At 42.5% G+C, this 20,581-nt stretch overlaps 1 protein-coding gene across 1 annotated transcript in view; it reads right to left on the bottom strand.

Moving 5' to 3' along the window:
* Positions 1–2,813: 2,813 nt before the first annotated feature.
* Positions 2,814–20,581, bottom strand: part of RMND1 (required for meiotic nuclear division 1 homolog) — a 34,072-nt gene continuing 16,304 nt past the window's right edge. Inside the window, exons 5-11 of the mRNA XM_065888809.1 lie at positions 20,305–20,405; positions 18,465–18,571; positions 17,460–17,524; positions 16,826–16,902; positions 13,760–13,880; positions 3,905–4,021; positions 2,814–3,028 (exon numbers count right to left, since the gene is read on the bottom strand). Of these exons, the coding sequence (XP_065744881.1) occupies positions 2,996–3,028; positions 3,905–4,021; positions 13,760–13,880; positions 16,826–16,902; positions 17,460–17,524; positions 18,465–18,571; positions 20,305–20,405 (621 nt within the window). The 3' untranslated portion in view covers positions 2,814–2,995. The remainder of the gene's footprint in view (positions 3,029–3,904; positions 4,022–13,759; positions 13,881–16,825; positions 16,903–17,459; positions 17,525–18,464; positions 18,572–20,304; positions 20,406–20,581) is intronic.

Raw genomic sequence — 20,581 nt, 5'->3', positions numbered from 1 at the left:
CTTCGTTGCTGTGCATGGGCTTTCTCTAGTTACTGTGAGTGGGGGCTGTTTGTTGTGGTGTGCGGGCTTCTCATTGCGGTGGCTTCTCTCGTTGTGGAGCACGGGCTCTAGGCGTACGGGCTTCAGTAGTTGTGGCACATGGGCTCAGTAGTTGTGGCTCGCGGGCTTAGTTGCTCTGCGGCATGTAGGATCTTTCTGGACCAGGGATCGAACACGTGTCCCCGGCATTGGCAGGCGGATTCTTAATCCCTGCGCCATCAGGGAAGCCCTCAGACATGTTTCTTAACTAAGGATTCAAAGGGGATCCTGGGGGTTTGATTCAGCCTTCATTTACTCTCAGAATCATATATGGGTTTTTACGCAGATGGACTGTACTAACAGTTAACTCGTAACTTCACATATGTTAATTCCATTAATCCTCACAGACATTTTGTTCTGAGAGAAGCTGTGATCTTGAAAAACTTTTACGTTTGTATTATACCTAAAATAATTTTTAAAACTATATATAAAGTTGAAGCTTTTATCATAAATTTAAATACTTGAAAAATGTGTAATTTCTGACATAAGTATTGATACCTTTAAAATATTTAAATTATATATAAACAATAAAATTATAATTTATATCTTTAATATATCTTAGTGGAATGTAATACAATAAGTTGATGTCCACCGTGATCCATTTAAACATAAGTAAACGATCCAAGTGTTACCTTCCTTTTTCTTCTTGAAAACTGTATTTGTTACATTTCCCCCACAAAACGTTATCCTAATAAATTTTTATGCTTGAAGGTCTCACTGTCTTTTTGTTCTTTGTTACGTATTTGTGTATAAGTTGAAATGTTAAATTTTAATTTGCCATGACCATAAAGCACTAAATGTTCGTGTTCTTTTTGTTGTACTAAAATTTTATAATTACAGAGTTGACCCAAACAGCAAATTGTACACATTGATACTTGGAGTAAAATTTTACTGGAAATGGCCCCTCTTATTAAAGAAGGCTCTGTTGACCAGTATTTCAAATTGTCCTTTGGCTTTCTAAAGATTTTGAAATGCAGGTTAAGTATATTTAAAGGTTTTAAAATATAGTGGACCAAACTAAAATTGAAGATGGGTGAGATGCCTTCTGTACATTGTGAGATTGGGAAAATGGGAAAGGAGAACAGGCTTGATACGCTGCTTACAGGTGACAATGCAGGCACAGCGATTTTATGAAAGTGCTGATGTGGAACTTGATCTAGAAAGCTTTTTTTTTAAAGGTAGAAATGAGTTTTCTTTTTTAAAAAACTTGTTTCTTGGCTGCGTTGGGTCTTTGTTGCTGCGTGCGGGCTTTCTCTAGTTGCGGCGACAGGAGCTACTCTTCGTTGCAGTGCACGGGCTTCTCATTGTGGTGGCTTCTCTTGCCACGGAGCACAGGCTCTAGGTGCGTGGGCTTCAGTAGTTGCAGCGCTCGAGCTTAGCTGCTCCGCGGCATGTGGGGTCTTCCCGGACCAGGGCCTCGAACCCGTGTCCCCTGCATTAGCAAGCGGATTCTTAATCACTGCGCCACCAGGGAAGTCCCTAGAAAGCAATTTTTTTTTTTTTGTGGTACGTGGGCTTCTCACTGTTGTGGCTTCTCCCGTTGCGGAGCACAGGCTCTGGACGCACAGGCTCAGCGGCCATGGCTCACGGGCCCAGCCGCTCCACGGTATGTGGGATCCTCCCGGACCTGGGCACGAACCTGTGTCCCCTGCATCGGCAGGCGGACTCCCAACCACTGTGCCACCAGGGAAGCCCTAGAAAGCAATTCTTAAATTATCTATGCCCACATGTTGCATAGTCCTTGGTATAGGTACCTGAAATAGAAGATCGGTACTCAAGAAGAACTCTTGCGGTGCACTGAAAGACACCAGGATGGGCAACTTCACACTATTCCAGCAAATATATACATGAATGTCATCAGTGAGGGTACAGATAAATGTGTATTCTCTTGGGAGTATACCATTTAGCAGTTAAACAAGCTATAAAGTGACTGACAGTGTCCCAATTTAGAACAGTAATACTCTGGATATGTATATAACTTATAAAAAAGTCATTGTGATGGCGAGAGGGTAGTAGGTCAGGGGGATATGTGTAAAAATAAGGCAAATGAAGATAAAAAGGACTTTTTTTTTTTTTTTTTTTTTTGCGGTACGCGGGCCTCGCACTGTTGTGGCCTCTCCCGTTGCGGAGCACAGGCTCCGGACGTGCAGGCTCAGCGGCCATGGCTCACGGGCCCAGCCGCTCCGTGGCATGTGGGATCTTCCCGGACCGGGGCACGAACCTGTGTGCCCTGCATCGGCAGGCGGACTCTCAACCACTGCGCCACCAGGGAAGAAGCCCCAGGACTTTGTTTTTAAAAAGTTAATTATCGATTCAAGATGGTAAGCACATAAGTGTTAAATTCTTTGTACTTGGTATTTTTAAATTTTCCCTGAGTATGTGAGAAACTTAAAAAAAATACTCCTCTGTGGGAAGAATATTTTGACCCAACTTGGTAGTGAAAGGATGGAAAGTATTGATTAATAAAAGGAAAGTGCCAGTGAGCAGTCAGACTCAAATTACGCCACCTAAAAATAAACAGGTATACAAAGTTCGTTTTTGCCATTCAAGCCTACTTATTTTATAAATTTCAACACTTTGGAGTTCCTGTATGGTTTTCTTAGGGCCAAGCTTGGGATTCCCTGGGGAAAGGTTAGGAGCAATGCCCAAATTCCCCAGATGCCCAGATTATCCAAAGTTCTTTAAAATATAAAATGAACATTATCCTTTCAAACTGTCAGTGTTATAGACCCAAATGCCAGATTCTTTATAGTTTTTATTCAAGCAGCAATACATTTAGAAACTGAAAAAGATCACTGTGACAATTTCTTGATTAAAAAAATTAAATACCTATTAATCTCAACAGGTGAGCATTTATTTTTGATTGTAGAGCTTCAATATATCTTGCAATGACACTTTTCCTTTGGTCGTCACTTAATCAGAAAAATGCTCGTCCCAGCTCAAACATTACCTTACAAATAAAAAGTGAGAAGTATTAATAATTTCATGGCAAATCACTGGTACAAACTAAAATGACTTTTCTAAGGTCGTGATTAATGAAAAATGCTCCCGAAGTTAAGAATAACTTTTTTTGTTATTACAGGGCATTACAGGGCAAGCTGCAGATTTGAGGCACAGGTGCTTGATGTTGGGTTGAACATTATACATTTACAGCTAGAACTTGCCCTAAATGCCATCTTTAAAAACGTGGAGGGAGGGACTTCCCAGGTTAGCGCAGTGGTTAAGAATCCGCCTGCCGATGCAGGGGACATCGGTTTGAGCCCTGGTCCAGGAAGATCCCACATGCTGCAAAGCAAATGAGCCTGTGCGCCACAACTACTGAGCCCACGCGCCACAACTACTGAAGCCCTCACGGTTAGAGCCAGTGCTCCGCAACAAGAGAAGCCACCGCAACGAGAAGCCTGCGCACCACAATGAAGAGTAGCCCCCGCTCGCTGCAACTAGAGAAAGCCTGTACGCAACTAAGACCCAATGCAGCCAAAAATAAATTTATTTAATAAATAAATAAAAAGAGCAAATAATTTTAAAAAAAAAACGTGGAGGGAATTCCCTGGTGGTCAAGCGGTTAGGATTTGGCACTTTCACTGCCATGGCCTGGGTTCAATCCCTGGTCAGGGAACTGGGATCCTGCAAGCTGCGCAGCATGGCCAAATAAAATAAATAAAAACGTGGAACTTTTCCAAAAATCATACTTAATGCATTTTCAAAATATTACCAGAGTCACTTGAAACCTGCCTCACTTCCAAATAGACTTAACGTTTAGAACAAAGTCATGCTCTTTCCTGCTATTGTTTTCTGTCAGGTTACTTGCATAAAAGTTACCTACCTCTATGGTGATAAGGATGACAATCATCCCTTCCAGGCGCAGCGTCCTCTTCTCAGTCAGGTGATTCCGCATCAGATCTGTTAGCTCCATGCAGTGCTGAAGCTTTTCATTCATGACCTGCATTAGAAAAATCTCGAAGTATCCTGTATATTTAAACATTCACTTACGATAACAGTCGCATGCTTCAAAATTATAAGTTTGAAATAGGTGTGCAGTGAAAAATCACTCCTTCAATTCTTGCTCCCCAGCCCTCCCCAAAGGCAGCCTACCAGTGCCACTTGTCTCCTTTCTGTGAATCCACCTAGAGACGTTCTGTAATGCACAGACCTGACTGCAAGAAATACTTTGCATACTGAAGCTCTTATATTCATAAGACTTTGATGGAAGATCTAAAAGTTCTTGATTTCTAGTTTTTCGTTGCTGCCCTTGGATTTTCAGCAGTTAATAAAAGCAAACCTGAAATACTCTTAGCATGGCCTTAAGATGACAATGATTACCTTCTACTAAAACTGTTCCAAGCCCCGCAAACACAAAACTTGACCTGCTGCACACTCGCCACTAGATGGCACTGGTTTTTTTTTTTTTTTTTCTTTTCCTCACTGTCATGGCCTCTGCCGTTGCGGAGCACAGGCTCCGGACGCGCAGGCTCAGCGGCCATGGCTCACGGGCCCAGCCGCTCCGCGGCATGTGGGATCTTCCCGAACCGGGGCATGAACCCGTGTCCCCCGCATCGGCACGCGGACTCAACCACTGCGCCACCAGGGAAGCCCGATGGCGCTGCTTTTAATGCTTAACTGCAGAGGTTCTGCATTCTGATGCCCCACAAGCTCGCTGAGGGGTTCATAGAAAACAGAATCTTTGAAGTTAAGACTTGAATGTGACCACTGGCAAGTTATACTTCCTTAATCTCTCTGTATCTCACTTTCTTTTGGAAATTACACAGTCTGGAAACAAATTTTTTAAAAGTTTTTGGATTCCCCTTGATAACTTCTGGGGTACGTAGGCTGAGAATGCAGGTATGCTCAGTGGAAATCTGAGACAAATCACAGATGCATGTTTGGGGACTGACTGAAATGTGCTAGTGCACCATATTTACTATCATTTTGCACAGAGCATTGCTAACGAGAGCGAACACGTGGAAGCACACTGATAATACGTATTTGCCCACGCTTCCAGACTTCATGTAATCCTGTAGTCACCAATTTGTATAAATGTTTAGAACAGTGCCTCTTTCTTTTCTCCCTTTCTTCGTCTTCCTGTTTCTGTTGGCTGCTTGATCTTGGTCTAGAAACATACTCAGCCTTAAGCTTGCTTCTCTCTTCGAAATGCTGACACAACCCTTTTTTACATTTTCTTTCAAGTTTGACTAAAGAACAGACATTTTCTTTCTCCACTTCTCACCACCAACTTATTCCTTAGCCCTTAGAGGTTGTAGATATTACCTCTGCTCCCCCGAAACTTCCAGATGTCTCCTAAACAGTAACACCCTTTCTTGGTTAGATTCTGAAATCTCAATTAAGCATTTGACAACACCTTGAAATGCACACTTCCTTTGGCTTTTTCTCCCCTAGGGACTAAGTTCTGCCTCCGACCATCACTCTTTTTCTGAGTCTTCTCGGACCTCCCCTGGCCTGTGGATGACACTTTCCAGAGTCCTGATCTGGTCCCTCCTGTCCTCTAGCTCTGCATTCTCTCTGCACGATCCTGCCCATCTGGTTTGTGTAGGCGCTTCCTGAACTTCAGTCATTTCCATCCCACCGTCACTGCTTCTGTGATACACATGTGCCAATTGGATTTAAAGTCAAAAAGACTTACAAATGGGGACTTCCCTGGTGGCACAGTGGTTAAGAATCTGTGCTCCCAATGCAGGAGGCCCAGGTTCGATCCCTGGTCAGGGAGCTAGATTCCCACATGCATGCAGCAACGAAGAGTTTGCATGCCATAACCAGGGAGCTGGCAAGCCACAACTAAGGAGCCTGTGAGCTGCAAGTAAGATCTGGTGCAACCAAAAAAAAAAAAAAAACCCCACAAAAACAACCTTAGAAATGTTTATTTTAAAAGGAAACTACATTGCCAAAATGGAAAACCAGTATGATGTGAAATGGTGTTGGATACACAAAGCTGAGCCTGGTGCCCGGGAATTTGGTAGATTATACATTAGAGGGCCGGTCAAGAGCCACTAAAGCCAAGCTAAGCATTTCTCCTCAACTCTGAACAGAAGTGTTACTTGCTTCAACGCTTACATGTTATTTCAGGGTCCATGTGTTACCTAAGTTGATCTCTTGTACAAGTGTATGTATTCCACATTTTGAGAAACACTGGTTTAAACTTTTTTGATAAGTCCCAAGTATTAACTGCTTAATCCCGATTTCTCCTCTGCCCGAATTTCTAACTGTCTATAAAACATCTTTTTACTATTTTCCTGCCGGCACCTTAAATTTAGCATTTCTCAAACAACAGTTGACATCCTGTTCAAGTCTATCCCTCTTCTTGGGTCCCTAGCTCAAAGCAGGTCACGCTATCTTCTCGGGCACCCAGCGTAGAAGCCTTTGATCTCTATCCTGCACTCCTGGATCCCTGGTACTTCAGTTGTCCTTGCTGTATGGAGTTGAGTCTATCCTCTCCTTAGCATTTCTTAATACACCTAGTAGGCTTTCATCAACTATCTGTCACCTCTTCAGACTGGTCTGTTTGGTCGTTTTGGTGGTGGTGATGGGCTGGGGGGTTTCCAGGTTTCGTTTGCACGGGCCACCAGAGTTCTCATCCTAAATAGGATGGATCGTTTCACTCCCCTGCTCAGAAGCTTCGAACGTCTTGCTATTGCCTTCTCGATGACATGAAATGACCCCAGATGGTTTAGTCCAAGCACTCTTCAGTGGGTGGCGCCCTCTTCACGCCTGAAGGCGAGGTCTCTGTGACCCTTCCTGACCTCCTGCTCGCTCAGCACTCCCACAGCACCTCGCTGTTTCCCTCGTTTAGAACTTAACCTCATTCTGCCTCATAGCCACCTGCCACCTGCGCGGCACCCTCCGCTCCTGCCCCCTTGCTTTGGAGAGTTACTCTTCCCTGTTTCCAACCACGTGATGCTGCCAATCTTAGTATCACTACCCACCTGACACCAACCCCTCTCCCCTCCCCCGAAAAGCCCAAGGGGGAGACGGGGTCAGTACAAGACCCAGGCTTGGCCAACTGTGAGGCCCAGTTGCCTCATCACACGGCTGGTCAAAGCACGGACACGTGGCCCAGTCCTTTGACGCTGCCAGGCAGAGTAAAATGTCGCTCGGATATTCCCTCTTCCCACACCCCTTCCCCCCATCGCCGAGAGAATGCCACCAAGAAGGAAAGGATGAGGCCAAATGGGTACGGAGGATGCTGAGGTAAGAAACAGTCCTGGTGACCCGTCTGGGTCTGTGCAACAGACATTCCCTGTTTCACACCTGCTCCCTGTTTCTCAGTCCCGTGAGCCAGTTACTTACGGGGATAAGTAAGGTCATTCCAATTGTCCTTCTGTCGTGTGCAAGCAAGGAAGCCCCAACTAACATATGCTTCCTATGTCCTTTGGTTACAGAATCAGACGTGTTTCATGCGCACAGATGATGGAGCAGAAGAAAACGGGGACAGGGTCACAGAGGTGGTAAATGTGAAGTAGGCTCTAAATAGGCAGGTGCCAGGAAGAAAAGGTGGGGCGCCAGGGGGACAGTATTTCTAGCAGAGGAAACAGCATGGAGGCAAGTACAGCTAGATAGCGAAAAACCTGAAAGTGCTTGGAGGTAAGGTTAAAAAAAGGTTAAGTACTGAATTGTGACAGGTACTACAGACCATAGGTGGTAGGCAGAGTAATGGTCCCCCAGATATTCACATTCTAATCCTTGGGACCCACGAGTATTACATAGCAAGGGATACTTAAGACTGTGCAGGAAGGAATTAAGCTTGTTAAGTCAGACGATCTTTAGATAAGGAGACAATCCTAGATTATCTGGGTGGGCCCAGGGCAATCACAAGGGTCCTTAAAAGTGGGAATGGCAGGCAGAAGAGCTCAGCGATGCGAGATGGAAGAGGGGCTCTGAGCAAGGGCAGTGGGTGGCCCCTCGGAGCTGGAACAGCCCAGGAAGTGGCTCCCACCCAGAGCCTCCGGAGTGGGACGCGGCCCTGCCAGCGCCTTGATTTTGGCTCAGTGACTCCCAGGTCAGACTTCGGACCTACAGAACTGTAAAATAATACATCTGTGTTAAGTCAGTCTGTGGTAATCTGTTGCAGCCGCAGTAGAAATGAATACATAGCACGGTCATGTTGCAACTTTCTTCTGCAGGTAAGGGAGTCCTTTGTTCACTCTTAAAATATCTGTTCAATGTTTACTACACTGTGCTGGGCAGAGGAGATGAAATGGTGAATAAGATAGATATGTCTCTGTCTTCTGGCTACAGGGCCCAGCCTAGAGGCTGGGAGACAAAGAAGAAGGTATTAGGGTGAACAGGGGTGGGAGATGCACATCAGCCGTCAGGGCGCAGGAGGCGGGTCGGTTTGGTATCCCTCCCTGTCTCACCAGCCCAGGGCCTATCGTAGAGACTTTCAATAAATATCTGGCAATGAATGCATGACACTTAAGAGAAAACGAAAGGATGCTCTGACTGCCTGTGGAAGATGAAGGAGAAAGAGGAAACCATGGTGAGTTTCAAGTTCCTGCTTGACTGACCAGGTGGTCGTGCTATTAGCTGAGACAGAAATAGAGAAGGTTCAACTGCATTTTCTGGGAGAAGACAGTGAGTTTCATTTTGAACTCTTAATCACTGATTAATTCTACAAATATCTATGGAGCACATATTCTATGTGAGGCCTTTGCCAAGAAGCGGGAAGGGAGCCAGGAAGAAGACGATCCTGTTCTCTGATTTCACGAAGCCTGCGTTCTAGAGGGGAGTGTACTCATCACATATTTACAGGGAAAGCAGCTTCTATCTCTTTCGCTGCTGTGTTTTAAGGAAGGAGAGGGGGAATCTCACGAGTGCAGCTTCAATTTCATATAAATCCCCTTTTCCCCTCTGAATACCTGCTACTTCTACTTTTAGCCACCTTGCCCCAGTTCCTACACAGATTCCAAAAAGGATGTGGAAGAAATATGTAATTTATAAAAAACAATTTAAAAGAAACAAATTTTAGCTCGTAAAGAAAATTTAAAGTGGATTTCCAGGGACTGCTTGGTAATATGGACGGAATGTTCGTGTTCCCCCAAAATTCATGTTGAAGTCCTAACCCCCAATGTGACGGTATCTGGAGATGAGGCCTTTGGGGGTGATTAGGTTTAGAGGAGGTCTAAATTAACATCCTTACAAGGAGAGGCAGAGACACGAGAGTGGGTGCTCTCTCCCCGCCTTGTGAGGAGGCTACACCGAGAAGGTGAGGAGAGGCTTCTCCAAAGGCACTGAATCCGTGGTGCCATCAGATCAGTACGACGCGGTCCGTGAACTGCCGCCCCCAGGAGTGCGCACCACGTACTGCAGAAGCACACGGGCAAGTGGCGCCCGACTGAAACAGACCTTTATTTTTATTCTTCAGGACACTACCTGAGTGATTTTCCACTTGTTTTACAGCACGGATTAAGTGCAATGTACGCATTATTCCAGGTACTCAGTTAAGGATTCGGAAGTCAGCAGCATTACAGTTATACAGAACTCACGTAAGATTTTTTTGAAAAATACCACGGGACCGACCTGTTCTGGGGCTCTTCCAGTTTGGGGACTGAGGGGACCTGCTCCACCTGCTCCCTGGGCTGCGATCCATTTCCCCACACTGGGGACTGAAGGGGCCTCTCCACTCAGAGGAGCACTGTCCCCAGCGAACCCCAAGTGCCCTCCTGGCACATACCCTCCCTCTGCTTCAGCAAAGTGAAGACGCAGAGGCACTTTCTCCAGGTTTCCCCCTCCTACTTGGCACTGTGATGCTGGTCCAGCTAGCTGATTACTTCACTGCGTGTCAATGTTCACGATCGATCCTGTTTTAACATTCCTCACGTTCAGCTGTGGCTTTCACGCTAAATGCAGTGTTCATGTTGAGTAAGTTCCTATCTTTACACTTCTCCTCCTCTGGACCACACACTCAGGATGTTTCCTGCTCAAACCGCCTTCATCGTTGGTGACTTCAGTGCTTCTGTTCTCTTTTCCTGTACTCTTGTCCACGAGGGACATGTGAAGGACACCGCGGGCATCAAAGGTGCCGTGATTTGAGGAAGGACACAGGATGGGGGTGGGGACAGGGCGAGGATGCTGGAGCGCACACTTCCCGGGCAGCCGGTTTACCTTGGTTGTTGCTCAGCCACCGTTACCGACGTAACTCAGCACAACAGGCTGGTCATCAGAAGAGGTGTGATGCATCTGCCTGGTGGCGATCATCTTTATACTTCACCCCAACGGTCGTGGTTCCACTAAACGTCTTCATTCCAAGAGAAAAAGCGGAGACATCCAAAAGCCATAACTCTTGAGCACTTTCAAATTCGTCCCTAGTAAATACGGCTGCTCATCAAGGTTGATGCTTTTGTTTAATGTCATTAGAGAATTCTCACAAAAGGTTCAAGTTTTCCTTGAGGCATAATTTACATACAATAATCTGCACTTGTTTCCATTCTAAGTATACAATTTGAAGACTTTTCATAGATAGACACTATGTAAGTAACACCACAGCGTTTCCATCACCCCACGATCTCTTGTGCCCCTTTGGAATCTACTGCCCTACCCACCACCCCACCTCCAAGCCCTAGGGAACCACTGATCTACTTTCTGTAACTATAGATTAGATTAGCCTTTCTAGAATTTCCTATAACAGCATGTATTCTTCTGTGTCTAGATTTTCTTCACTCAGCATAATGATCCTGATTTCATTCATGTTGTTGCATGGGTGGGTAATTCATCGCTTTTACCGCCGAGTGGTACTCCACCGTATGGCTATCCCACAATTTCTTTATCCATTCACCTACAGATGGGCATTTGATTGTTTCCAGTTTTTGGCTATTATGACTAAAGGTGCTAAGAACATTCAGGTACAAATCAGTGTAAGGACATATGTTTTCATTTCTCATGAGTAAATACTCAGGAGTGGAATTGCTGGATCGTATAGTAACACAACAATTAAATTTCTGAGGAGCTGCCGGGCTGTTTTTGCAAAGTGGCTGTAACGATGTATATTCCCACATTCCCAAGTAATGTAAAGTATTCCCAAGTAAAGTATCATACATTCCCAAGTAATGTATGATACTTCCATCTGCTCTGTATCCTTCCCAACACTTGGTATTGTCAGTCCTTTTAATTTTAGTCATTCTGGTGAGTGTGTAGTAACAGCGCATTGCAGGTTTAATTTGCACTTCCCTGGTAAACAATAACGTTGAACATCTTCTCATGTTTATTTGGCCGTTCACATATTCTGTGAGACGTCAGTTTAAATCTTTTGCCCATTTAAAAAACTGGGTTGTCTTTTTGAGTAGAAAGAGTTTTTCCTTTTTTTTAATGCATAGATCTTTTTTTAAAAAAATTATTTATTTTATTTTCGGCTGCATTGGGTCTTCGTTGCTGCACACGGGCTTTCTCTAGTTGTGGCGAGCGGGGGCTACTCTTCTTTGTGGTGCGTGGGCTTCTCATTGCGGTGGCTTCTCTTTTTGTGCAGGACGGGCTCTAGGCATGCGGGCTTCAGTAGTTGTGGCACGCAGGCCTAGAGAGCAGGCTCAGTAGTTGTGGCGCACAGGCTTAGCTGCTCCGCGGCGTGTGGGATCTTCCTGGACCAGGGCTCGAACCCATGTCCCCTGCATTGGCAGGCAGATTCTTAACCACTGCGCCACCAGGGAAGCCCCTTGAGTAGAAAGAGTTCTTTGATTATTATGGACAAGTCCTTTGTCAGGTTATATATTGAGAATATTTCCTCCCAGCCTGTGATTTGCCTTTTCATATTCTTAAGGAGTGTCTTTCAAAGAGCAGTGGTCTTAGTTTTGATGAAGTTCAACTTATCAAATTCGTTCCCCAAGGTGCATGTTTTTTTTTTTTTTTCCCTAACAAATCTTGGCCTTCCCCAAGGTCATGAGGCCTTTTTCCTATATTTTCTTCCTGAGGTTTTATAATTTTAGCTTTTATATTTAAAAGGTCTCTGATTCATTTAGAAATGGTGTGAAGTAAAGGATAGGGTTCATTATGACTATCCCATTGTTCTAGCACCATTTGTTGAAAAGATTAGGAAAAAAATAAAGAGAGCCTCGAAGACTTGTTGGAGTATAATTAAAGGTCTGACATTCACGTCACAGAGAGATAGTAGATGTCTCCTCAGAAATCATGGAGGCCGGAAGAAAGTGACACAGTAATTTGTAGGTATTGAAAGAAATGAACTATCAACTTGGAATCCTCTACCTAGTGAAAAACTCCTTCAGGAATAAAGGGGAAATCTAGACGTTTTCAGATGAAGAAAAACTAAGAGACTATGCTTTTGCAAACTTACCCTGAAAGAATGGCTACAGAATGTTCTTAAAACAGAAAAGAAACAAAAAAAGAAGAAATCTTGCAACATCGTTGAAAAAAAAAAGAACAGAAAGAATAAAAATGGGGGTAGATACAACAGGATTTCCGTCTCCTCGTGAGTTTTCTAAATTATGTTCGATGTTTGCAGCAAATACTGTAACACTGATGAAGTTCTCAAAGTGGGGAGTAAAGGGATGTAAAGAGCAGTAAGGTTTCCACGCTTGATTTAATCTGGCAAAATGCTGAAACCAGTGGATTGTGATAAGCTAGGTATGTATAATGTGACACTTAGAGCAACCACTAAGTATCTATGCAAAGAGATACACTCAAAAACAGAGATAAATCAAAATGGAATCCCCCCAAATGGCTAAGTAACTCACAGGAAGGCAGGGATTGATACAGGCAATGGCTTGGATGGATCTCAAGAGTATTATACTCATTGAAAACAGCCCATTTTAAAGTCACACCCTGTATGATTCTATTTATATAACATTCCCCAAATGACCAAATTATAGAGCTGGAGAGTAGATTACTTATTACCAGCGGTTAGGGATGGTCGGGGAGGGAAGGGTGTGACTATAAAGGGACAAGCACAAGGGAGATCTCTGTGGTGACAGAACAGTTCTGTATCCCGATCTGGTGGTTACCTGGATCTACACGCGTGATTAAATGTGACAGAACTATGCACACACATGGTACTACTGTCCATCTTGTCTTCTGCTCTCTTTCCTGTGTGGTTTACCTCCACCATGACGCCCTCCACGCACTTCCATCATTCCATCAGCTTCCTCCCTCCTCAACTTTTCTTCCACGCTTCTCAATGCTTTCAGACAGTTCTAACTGGATGTCTTCTTGCTACTCTACTCTCAACACATCCTAAATGTGGCTCCTCCCCTCTCCCCAACCTCTCTACGTTTTGCCATCTTTCTACCTGTCACCCACAACAAACGTCAGTCATCCTTATTCTTCCTTCTCCCTGGCCTCCCAGTACCAACCAGTTCATTTGTCTTAAAGGATTCTTTTAAAAATTCATTTCTGTTCTCACTGTCACCAGTAAAGTTCTGGACCCCATGAACTCTTGCTTGAAACTTGATGAGAAACTTCCTAACAGACCACCAGGCCTCCAAACTCTCACCAACCTTATCTAGTCTGTAGAGCAAATATCAGAATATCCTTTGACATGAAAGCTGAAAACTGTCTGTACACAGGAAAACTAGAACGGGAGATCTAGAGATCTGAGTAGAAGTCAAACAAGACATTTCCCCAAAAGCAGTTAAACACATTTACTTAATTAAAAACTTCTCTTCACACAGTCATACAACTTATAGGTGACACTGTGTCACTTTCAGTAGAAGTGCAAAATACATACCTTAACTCTACGCGTAATGCTGAGGAACCGACAAGTTTTATCATAAAGTTCTTCCAGATTTTCTCTGTCCCAGTAGAAATCAGGAGTCATCAAGAAGTCTGAACTCAAGTTTATATGGTGTCTTAAAAAAAGGAAAATCTTTAATTTTTATCTTAAATTAAAAAGCATGGTCTATTTTATTTCTTTTTCGAAGAAGATATTTATTGATTGATTTATTGATTGACTGAAGTATGGTTAATTTACAATGTTGTGTTAATTTCAAGTGTATGGCAAACTGATTCAGTTACACATATATATATTCTTTTTTAGATTCTTTTCCATTATAGGTTACTACAAGATATTGAGTACGGTTCCCTATGCTATACAGTAGGTCCCTGCTGTTTACCTATTTTATATATAGCAGTGTGGCTATATTAATCCCAAACTCCTAATTTATCTGCCCCCATCCCCTTTGGTAACCACAAATTTGTTTTCTATGTCTGTGAGTCTACTTCTGTTTTGTAAATAAGTTTATTTCTTGTTTACATGGTGCTTTATAAAAGTAGTTTATTTTTATTTTTTATTTTTTTTGGGGTACGTGGGCCTTTCACTGTTGTGGCCTCTCCCGTTGCGGAGCACAGGTTCCGGACGCGCAGGCTCAGCGGCCATGGCTCACAGGCCCAGCCATTCTGCGGCATGTGGGATCTTCCCGGACCGGGGAACCCGTGTCCCCTGCATCGGCAGGCGGACTCTCAACCACTGCGCCACCAGGGAAGCCCACAAGTAGTTTTTAATGCTGATTCTTGTAATATTTCTGAGAAACATGTAAACAAAAAATTTTCAAAATGTGCAACCAAATTAATTCAATCTTTATATTAACATTTATGAAGTAGAGAGAAAAAAACCCAATTAAAAAAATTTCTAGCGACTTCCCTGGTGGTGCAGTGGTTAAGAATCCACCTGCCAATGCAGAGGACACGAGTTTGAGCCCTGGTCTGGGAAGATCCTACAGGCCGCGGAGCAACTAAGTCCGTGCGCCACAACTACTGAGCCTGTGAGCCACAACTACTGAGCCTGCACGCCTAGAGCTTGTCCTCCGCAACAACAGAAGCCACCGCAATAAGAAGACTGCGCACCGCAACGAAGAGTAGTGCCCGCTTGCTGCAACTAGAGAAAGCCCGTGTACAGCAACGAAGACCCAACGCAGCCAAAATAAATAAACTTATTAAAAAAAAAATTTCTAAGCTTCTTTATTAAAATTTGTTACAATATACATGCACGTATATTTGTGTGTGTGTGTGTGTGTGGATAGGTAATCAGATGGCTCAAAAATAAAAAAGACAGAAAAAGGTAAAAATTGACCAATCTTACTCCTATTCTTATCCCCATTTTTCCCTTTCTCCCACTCCCTGCGGGTAGCCGCTGCTAGTTTCACACACACACACAAACACACACACTCTCTATTTCTACCTTTTTTACATATGAGGCCTGAGTTTGCTTTTAAACAAAAATTTATGTTATAGAAGTAACACATAAATAGCTGTTCACTATAAAAAAAAAAACCCTAGAGAAGAACTCAGAAAACACTGGTAGGCCCGTTACCCTAACAAGTCAAATCCTTTCGGCCCTGCCAATACTCTCCTGTGTCCTTCCAGATCTGCTTCCATGCACACACGTGCACGTGTGTGTGTGTGCGTGCACATACACCTACGTGTCTGGTAGTATGTATACGTATCAAGATAGAGATGAATATGTTGTTTGCTTACAAGTAGGATCATACCATGTATAAGCTGTGACTGCCACATTTCTACTTCTATTTCTCGTCATAGATTCGCCACATTCCTTTGAATAACACATAAGCACTCTTATTGTAAAGAGACGAAAACTTAGGATAACAACAGTAAGACTCTACGAAACTATTCACATACCTAAGTATATCAAGTCCTAATTTCTGAGTCCTAGTATTAATAATTCGCTATATCAAGTTCTGCTCGCATGACCAAGAGAAGAGGGGAGAGGAGTCTGTCTCCCCCATTTCTTAGCGAGCTCAAGGCTGTAGATGTGCTGTGGGACGCTCTCATGCAGGGTTTTTTATTTTTGTTGGTGCCCTGAGTTAGGGTCCCTGAGCTTTGAGAAGGGCCTAGATGACGCAACACTGGACCACTTCTCTCCAGGGCAAGTAACTAAGGAGAATGTGGAAAAGCAACTCTTAGGTAAACTATTGACAAGGAACTCCAGTAACTCACCCCACACACAAGGGCCGAAACACTGAGAATCCTGCCTAGTGAGAATAACACCAAGATTCAGGGTGTTTCGTTCCATAAATCTTGGGAAAACTACAAGAATGAAATAAACTTAAGGCCTTTTAACTTAATTTTGAACGATGTACTATTATGTTTCATCAATTTTAAGACACTCTTCTTCCCATTTTAACATCTCGGAAAGTGGGAGGCATCTTTAAAATTGATGATGTCTTACAGGTGGCAGTTGAGACTTAGTTGTCATTGCCTTAGATGACTTATTTCTCTTATTCTTTCCTTTTTATGTGTGCCCAAGAGGAAATGTGATCAATCTACATCCAAATAAGACTGAGAGCTATTTCCGTAGTGCAAAATTAAAATTCTGTGATAAAAAAGCGTTGTCTCGTATGTTAGTGGGCAGCATTTTCACTTTCTTGTGGCGTCGTATGGTGTCTCAGAGTCAGTGAAATATGGTACATCACTTTTCCGTAGCAATGAGGTCTATTCAGCATTATGATGCAGTGATATACTTTTACTGAGAATCACCCTTGTCCAAATTCTAGAATGCATCTTTCCACCTTTGAATAACACCTACTACGCTCGCTGACGTAGGTTTAACGTCAGTAATTATGGTCTCTCTTGCACACGCACAGTTTCTTCCAGTACAGTCCTAATACAGCCCACCTGCTTCTAACGGGTAAGAGTTCTCCATGCTTATAGTGAATGAAATAAAAACAGCTGCAATTCCCATACAGATATAAATGTTCGCTCTTTACTGTAGAGCTACAGGGATATTTTCTGGAGATGGTTAAATATATGAAATATTTCATTTACAGAGAAAATTTACCTTAAGGCAAAGAGTTCACCCATTTTCTGCATAACTTCTTCATGAGATAGTTTCACTTTCTTCCCAGCTTTTAAAGCCTATTTGGGAGGGGGAAAATAGATACATACATACACAGCTCTCCCTTCTCACTAGCATTTTCTATGATGTACATTCCTAATCTCTTAATGAAAAACCAGGGGCTCTTTTCCCTAGTATAATTATTCTTTCACAGTAAAAACAAAGTTAATTACAGTAAGCATGATTTTTAATGTATTCTGAAGTTTTGATATAATTTTAGTTGCATTTTTCATGCCACTATTTTCCTTGTAATTTGTCAAGACACTTTTTAATCGAGAAAAGTGGTCATAATTTCCTTCCTTAGAGAGGAAACATTTCATTTCCCTTCAATTCAGTTACATTAAAAATACTATACCATTAGAGAAAAGTAATTTGAATTTTAAGTTTTAAAAGGTTTCTTATTTTATCATTTTATACGTAACCGGGTTTTTTTTTTTCCTGCTTCAATTCAGTGCAGCTTTCTTAATGTTTATTATTACTTTATTGTACTTCTAAATTCATCATTATAGTGGGAAATTTGTATTTTCCCCCAATAGAACTCAATCCTTGAAAACAAGCATAAAATTTGTATAATTACCTCTGGAATCGACTGAATAGATTCAACAAATTTATCCAGTGATGCTTCCCAGATAGCCAGTTTCACTGGGGGAAAAAAAATTAACAATAGAACATTTATCATCATATTCATGTTTCTACAAAATGTAAAACTGCGCAGTACCTTCACTGCCATTTCAACAATAGTTTAAGAAGCAGATGTCCAAAAAATTTGAGACTGAAACTTAAGAGTCGTTACTTATTATTACAAAAGATGGCACTAGGTAGAAAGAGACAGAAGAAAGTTGAGTGGATTTGCAAGCCCTGCTCGCAGACCAAAACTACACTGGGTAGAATCCCTGATTTTCTCCTACTGCATCTCAGAAGCTGAGAGGAACGAAGGGTGGCTCTGTAGAGGGGCAGAAATCAGGCCTTCCTGACCTTCCCTCCACTCCTCTGGGCTGTGGGTACAGCTCAGAAGTCCCGAAGCCTCCTGGGTGGTATGTGTAGTCCACCACAGCAGCAGCCTAGTGCAGACTGGGGGCAGGAACATTTCTTAGAGAACTTCTACAGTTCTACTCAGGTGCGTGGATCTTGCCGAAGAAACTGAGAGCCACTGTGACTCTCTGTCCCATTCCTGTGAAAAACCAGAGTGTATTTTTCTACATAGAGGCCTGTGCCCAATCACAGAAGGCTGTGCTTTCTCTGCCTGGATTAGAGACAATCTAAGACTAAGAATCTCAGAGAGAAGGAGAGGGGAAAACAAAGGTAGTGATAATAATAATAACAGCAACAACATAAAAGAATATTTTTGGAGAGGTAAGCTTTATCAATACCAATAAGGAATGAATAACTATAGCACAGATACTATATATTATACTCTATACTACATATATTTTTCTCTTGGAGGGAAAAGAAAGGAAAAGGAATTATAAGGCTTTGCTGAGTGCTCTACGAAAACATGTCAAAGTCTTTACTAAATATTTCAGCTTCCCTCGATGAAACGAAAACTATGGGATACCATCTCTGATAAGTAGTAGTAACTTACCTGAAAGGCAAAGAGCATTTGAGAAAGCAAATTTCTCTAGAATGACGTCATCTAAATCTAGCTCTGAATTTAACCTGATTTCCCCTCTGTGAAGTTTTGACTGTCCCCTGAGAAAAGAAAAAAAAAAAAAAAAGTAGTTTCTAAATCGCAAAAAGTACCTTTTTTCTTCTGAAAAATAATCTTTATAATCTTTCTAGAGGTCATTTTGGCAATCTGTATCAAGAGTCTTACAAATGTTCTTATACCATACGATCCAAGTAATTCCACTTCTAGGAATTTATCCTAAGGAAATAATCAAAGATGCAAGGAAAGATTTGTGTACAAAAAACTTTCTGTGGGGACTTCCCTGGTGGCGCAGTGGTTAAGAATCCGCCTGCCAATGCAGGGGACATGGATTCGAGCCCTGCTCCAGGAAGATCCCACATGCCGTGGAGCAACTAAGCCCGTGTGCCACAACTACTGAGCCTGCATGCCACTACTACTGAAGCCCATGCACCTAGATCCCGTGCTCTGCAACAAGAGAAGCCACCGCAATGAGAAGCCCGTGAACTGCCACAAAGAGTAGCCCCCGCTCACCGCAACTAGAGAAAGCCTGCGCACAGCAACGAAGGCCCAACGCAGCCATAAGTAAGTAAATAAATAAATGAATAAATAAATACATTTATTAAAGAAAAAAGACAAATGAATAGAGATATACATTAAAAAAACTTTCTATGGTCAAGTGTCGAATAGTAAGAAATCAGGAAAGAAACTAAAAGTTCAACAGAAGAACGGTTCATTTATAGGAATTCACACAACAAAAATGAACAAGCATGTTTTGAAAGGATATTTAGTAGAAAAGGGAAAATGACTACAATAATTTGCTAAGTGAAAAAATGCTGAATATAAAACTATGTAACTATACACAGTATAATCTGAAATCACATGGACATGGTGAGTATGGGGAGGGAGATGAGGCAGCTGTGACAAACCAAGATGTATATGTAGAGAACTCTGGAGTGACTGGGGAGGAGGGGGAAGGGAGGGAATCTGGGAGTGTAAGTATCACAAGCAAATAGGAAAAGTAGAGGCTAAACCTTCACGAGAGACGTGAGACCAGAAGACATGGACAAAGGTTGGTGGACGAGAAGACGATATAGGAAAGCTCATCGCTGTCTATTATCACTTGGCTCTCATCCCAATTAGTCTTTCTATAGCTGGTGTCTCTTCCAAATTTCCCTAAAGCTCTGCTTGTGTCGCTTCCTTTCTCAATACAAAGACTTTTTTTCCTTCTCACATTCCACTAGACCAGTACCTCCCTGAGAGAAAAGACCTTCATTTTGCCTTCTCTCCCCGCCCTAACATCCCTCCTCATTTTTGTACCCTTGCTGTGACATGGAAATTGGCCAGTATGTTGCCTACCCATACATTTGACCTGAGAGTGGTACAGCAGTGGTACCCCCATTTCCACAAGTGGTTCTCTTAGAGCACCCTGTCATTATACTTTATACTTTTTACACTCAAAGTCAATGGGAAAAAAGCAAAAAGGATTTACTTCAGAGAAGACTTTACTAGAATAACTGAACAGGTTCATTCTAACGAAGGCACACCGTATTACTGATTTTGGCCGCTTAGGAAACTTACTATTTTGGGGTTATACTATCTACTTGTTTTAATTTATGGGTAGCCTGAGAAGCTATAAAAAAAATATCTATCCACTAATATTTATTGTTTCAGCTCTGTATTTGTACCAATAACTTTTTTCTTAAAATTAGTCTCCAAATTAATAATTTACCTTCTCTACTGCTGTACCTAGTTATTCCAAGCACCCTTTTCATAAACTTGATAAAAAGTTGCTTACTCTGTTTTTGAGTAGTTAAGCTCTTCATTCTCCCAGTGCACCAATGCAATTTCATAGGGGTGAATTTCGTGTTTTTCAAGAACTTGCATCACATGCTTCATCTAGAAGAAAAGCAAGATCAACCTGAAATTATAACCCCGACTCCCTCAGTACAGGATAATGTTATAGAGTTAATGCTTATAACATTTTTAAAATTACATTTGATACCATTTCTTCTGTTCTTTAGGTTTTAAGGAGAAAGCAAATTCATGGTGATACTAAACTAATTGGAACGATA

Source organism: Phocoena phocoena, chromosome 12 (assembly GCF_963924675.1).
Source record: "Phocoena phocoena chromosome 12, mPhoPho1.1, whole genome shotgun sequence".
In the NCBI taxonomy this organism is placed as follows: Eukaryota; Metazoa; Chordata; class Mammalia; order Artiodactyla; family Phocoenidae; genus Phocoena; species Phocoena phocoena.
The sequence above is the reverse complement of the archived record's forward strand: the minus strand, read 5'-3'. Positions and strand labels throughout refer to the sequence as shown.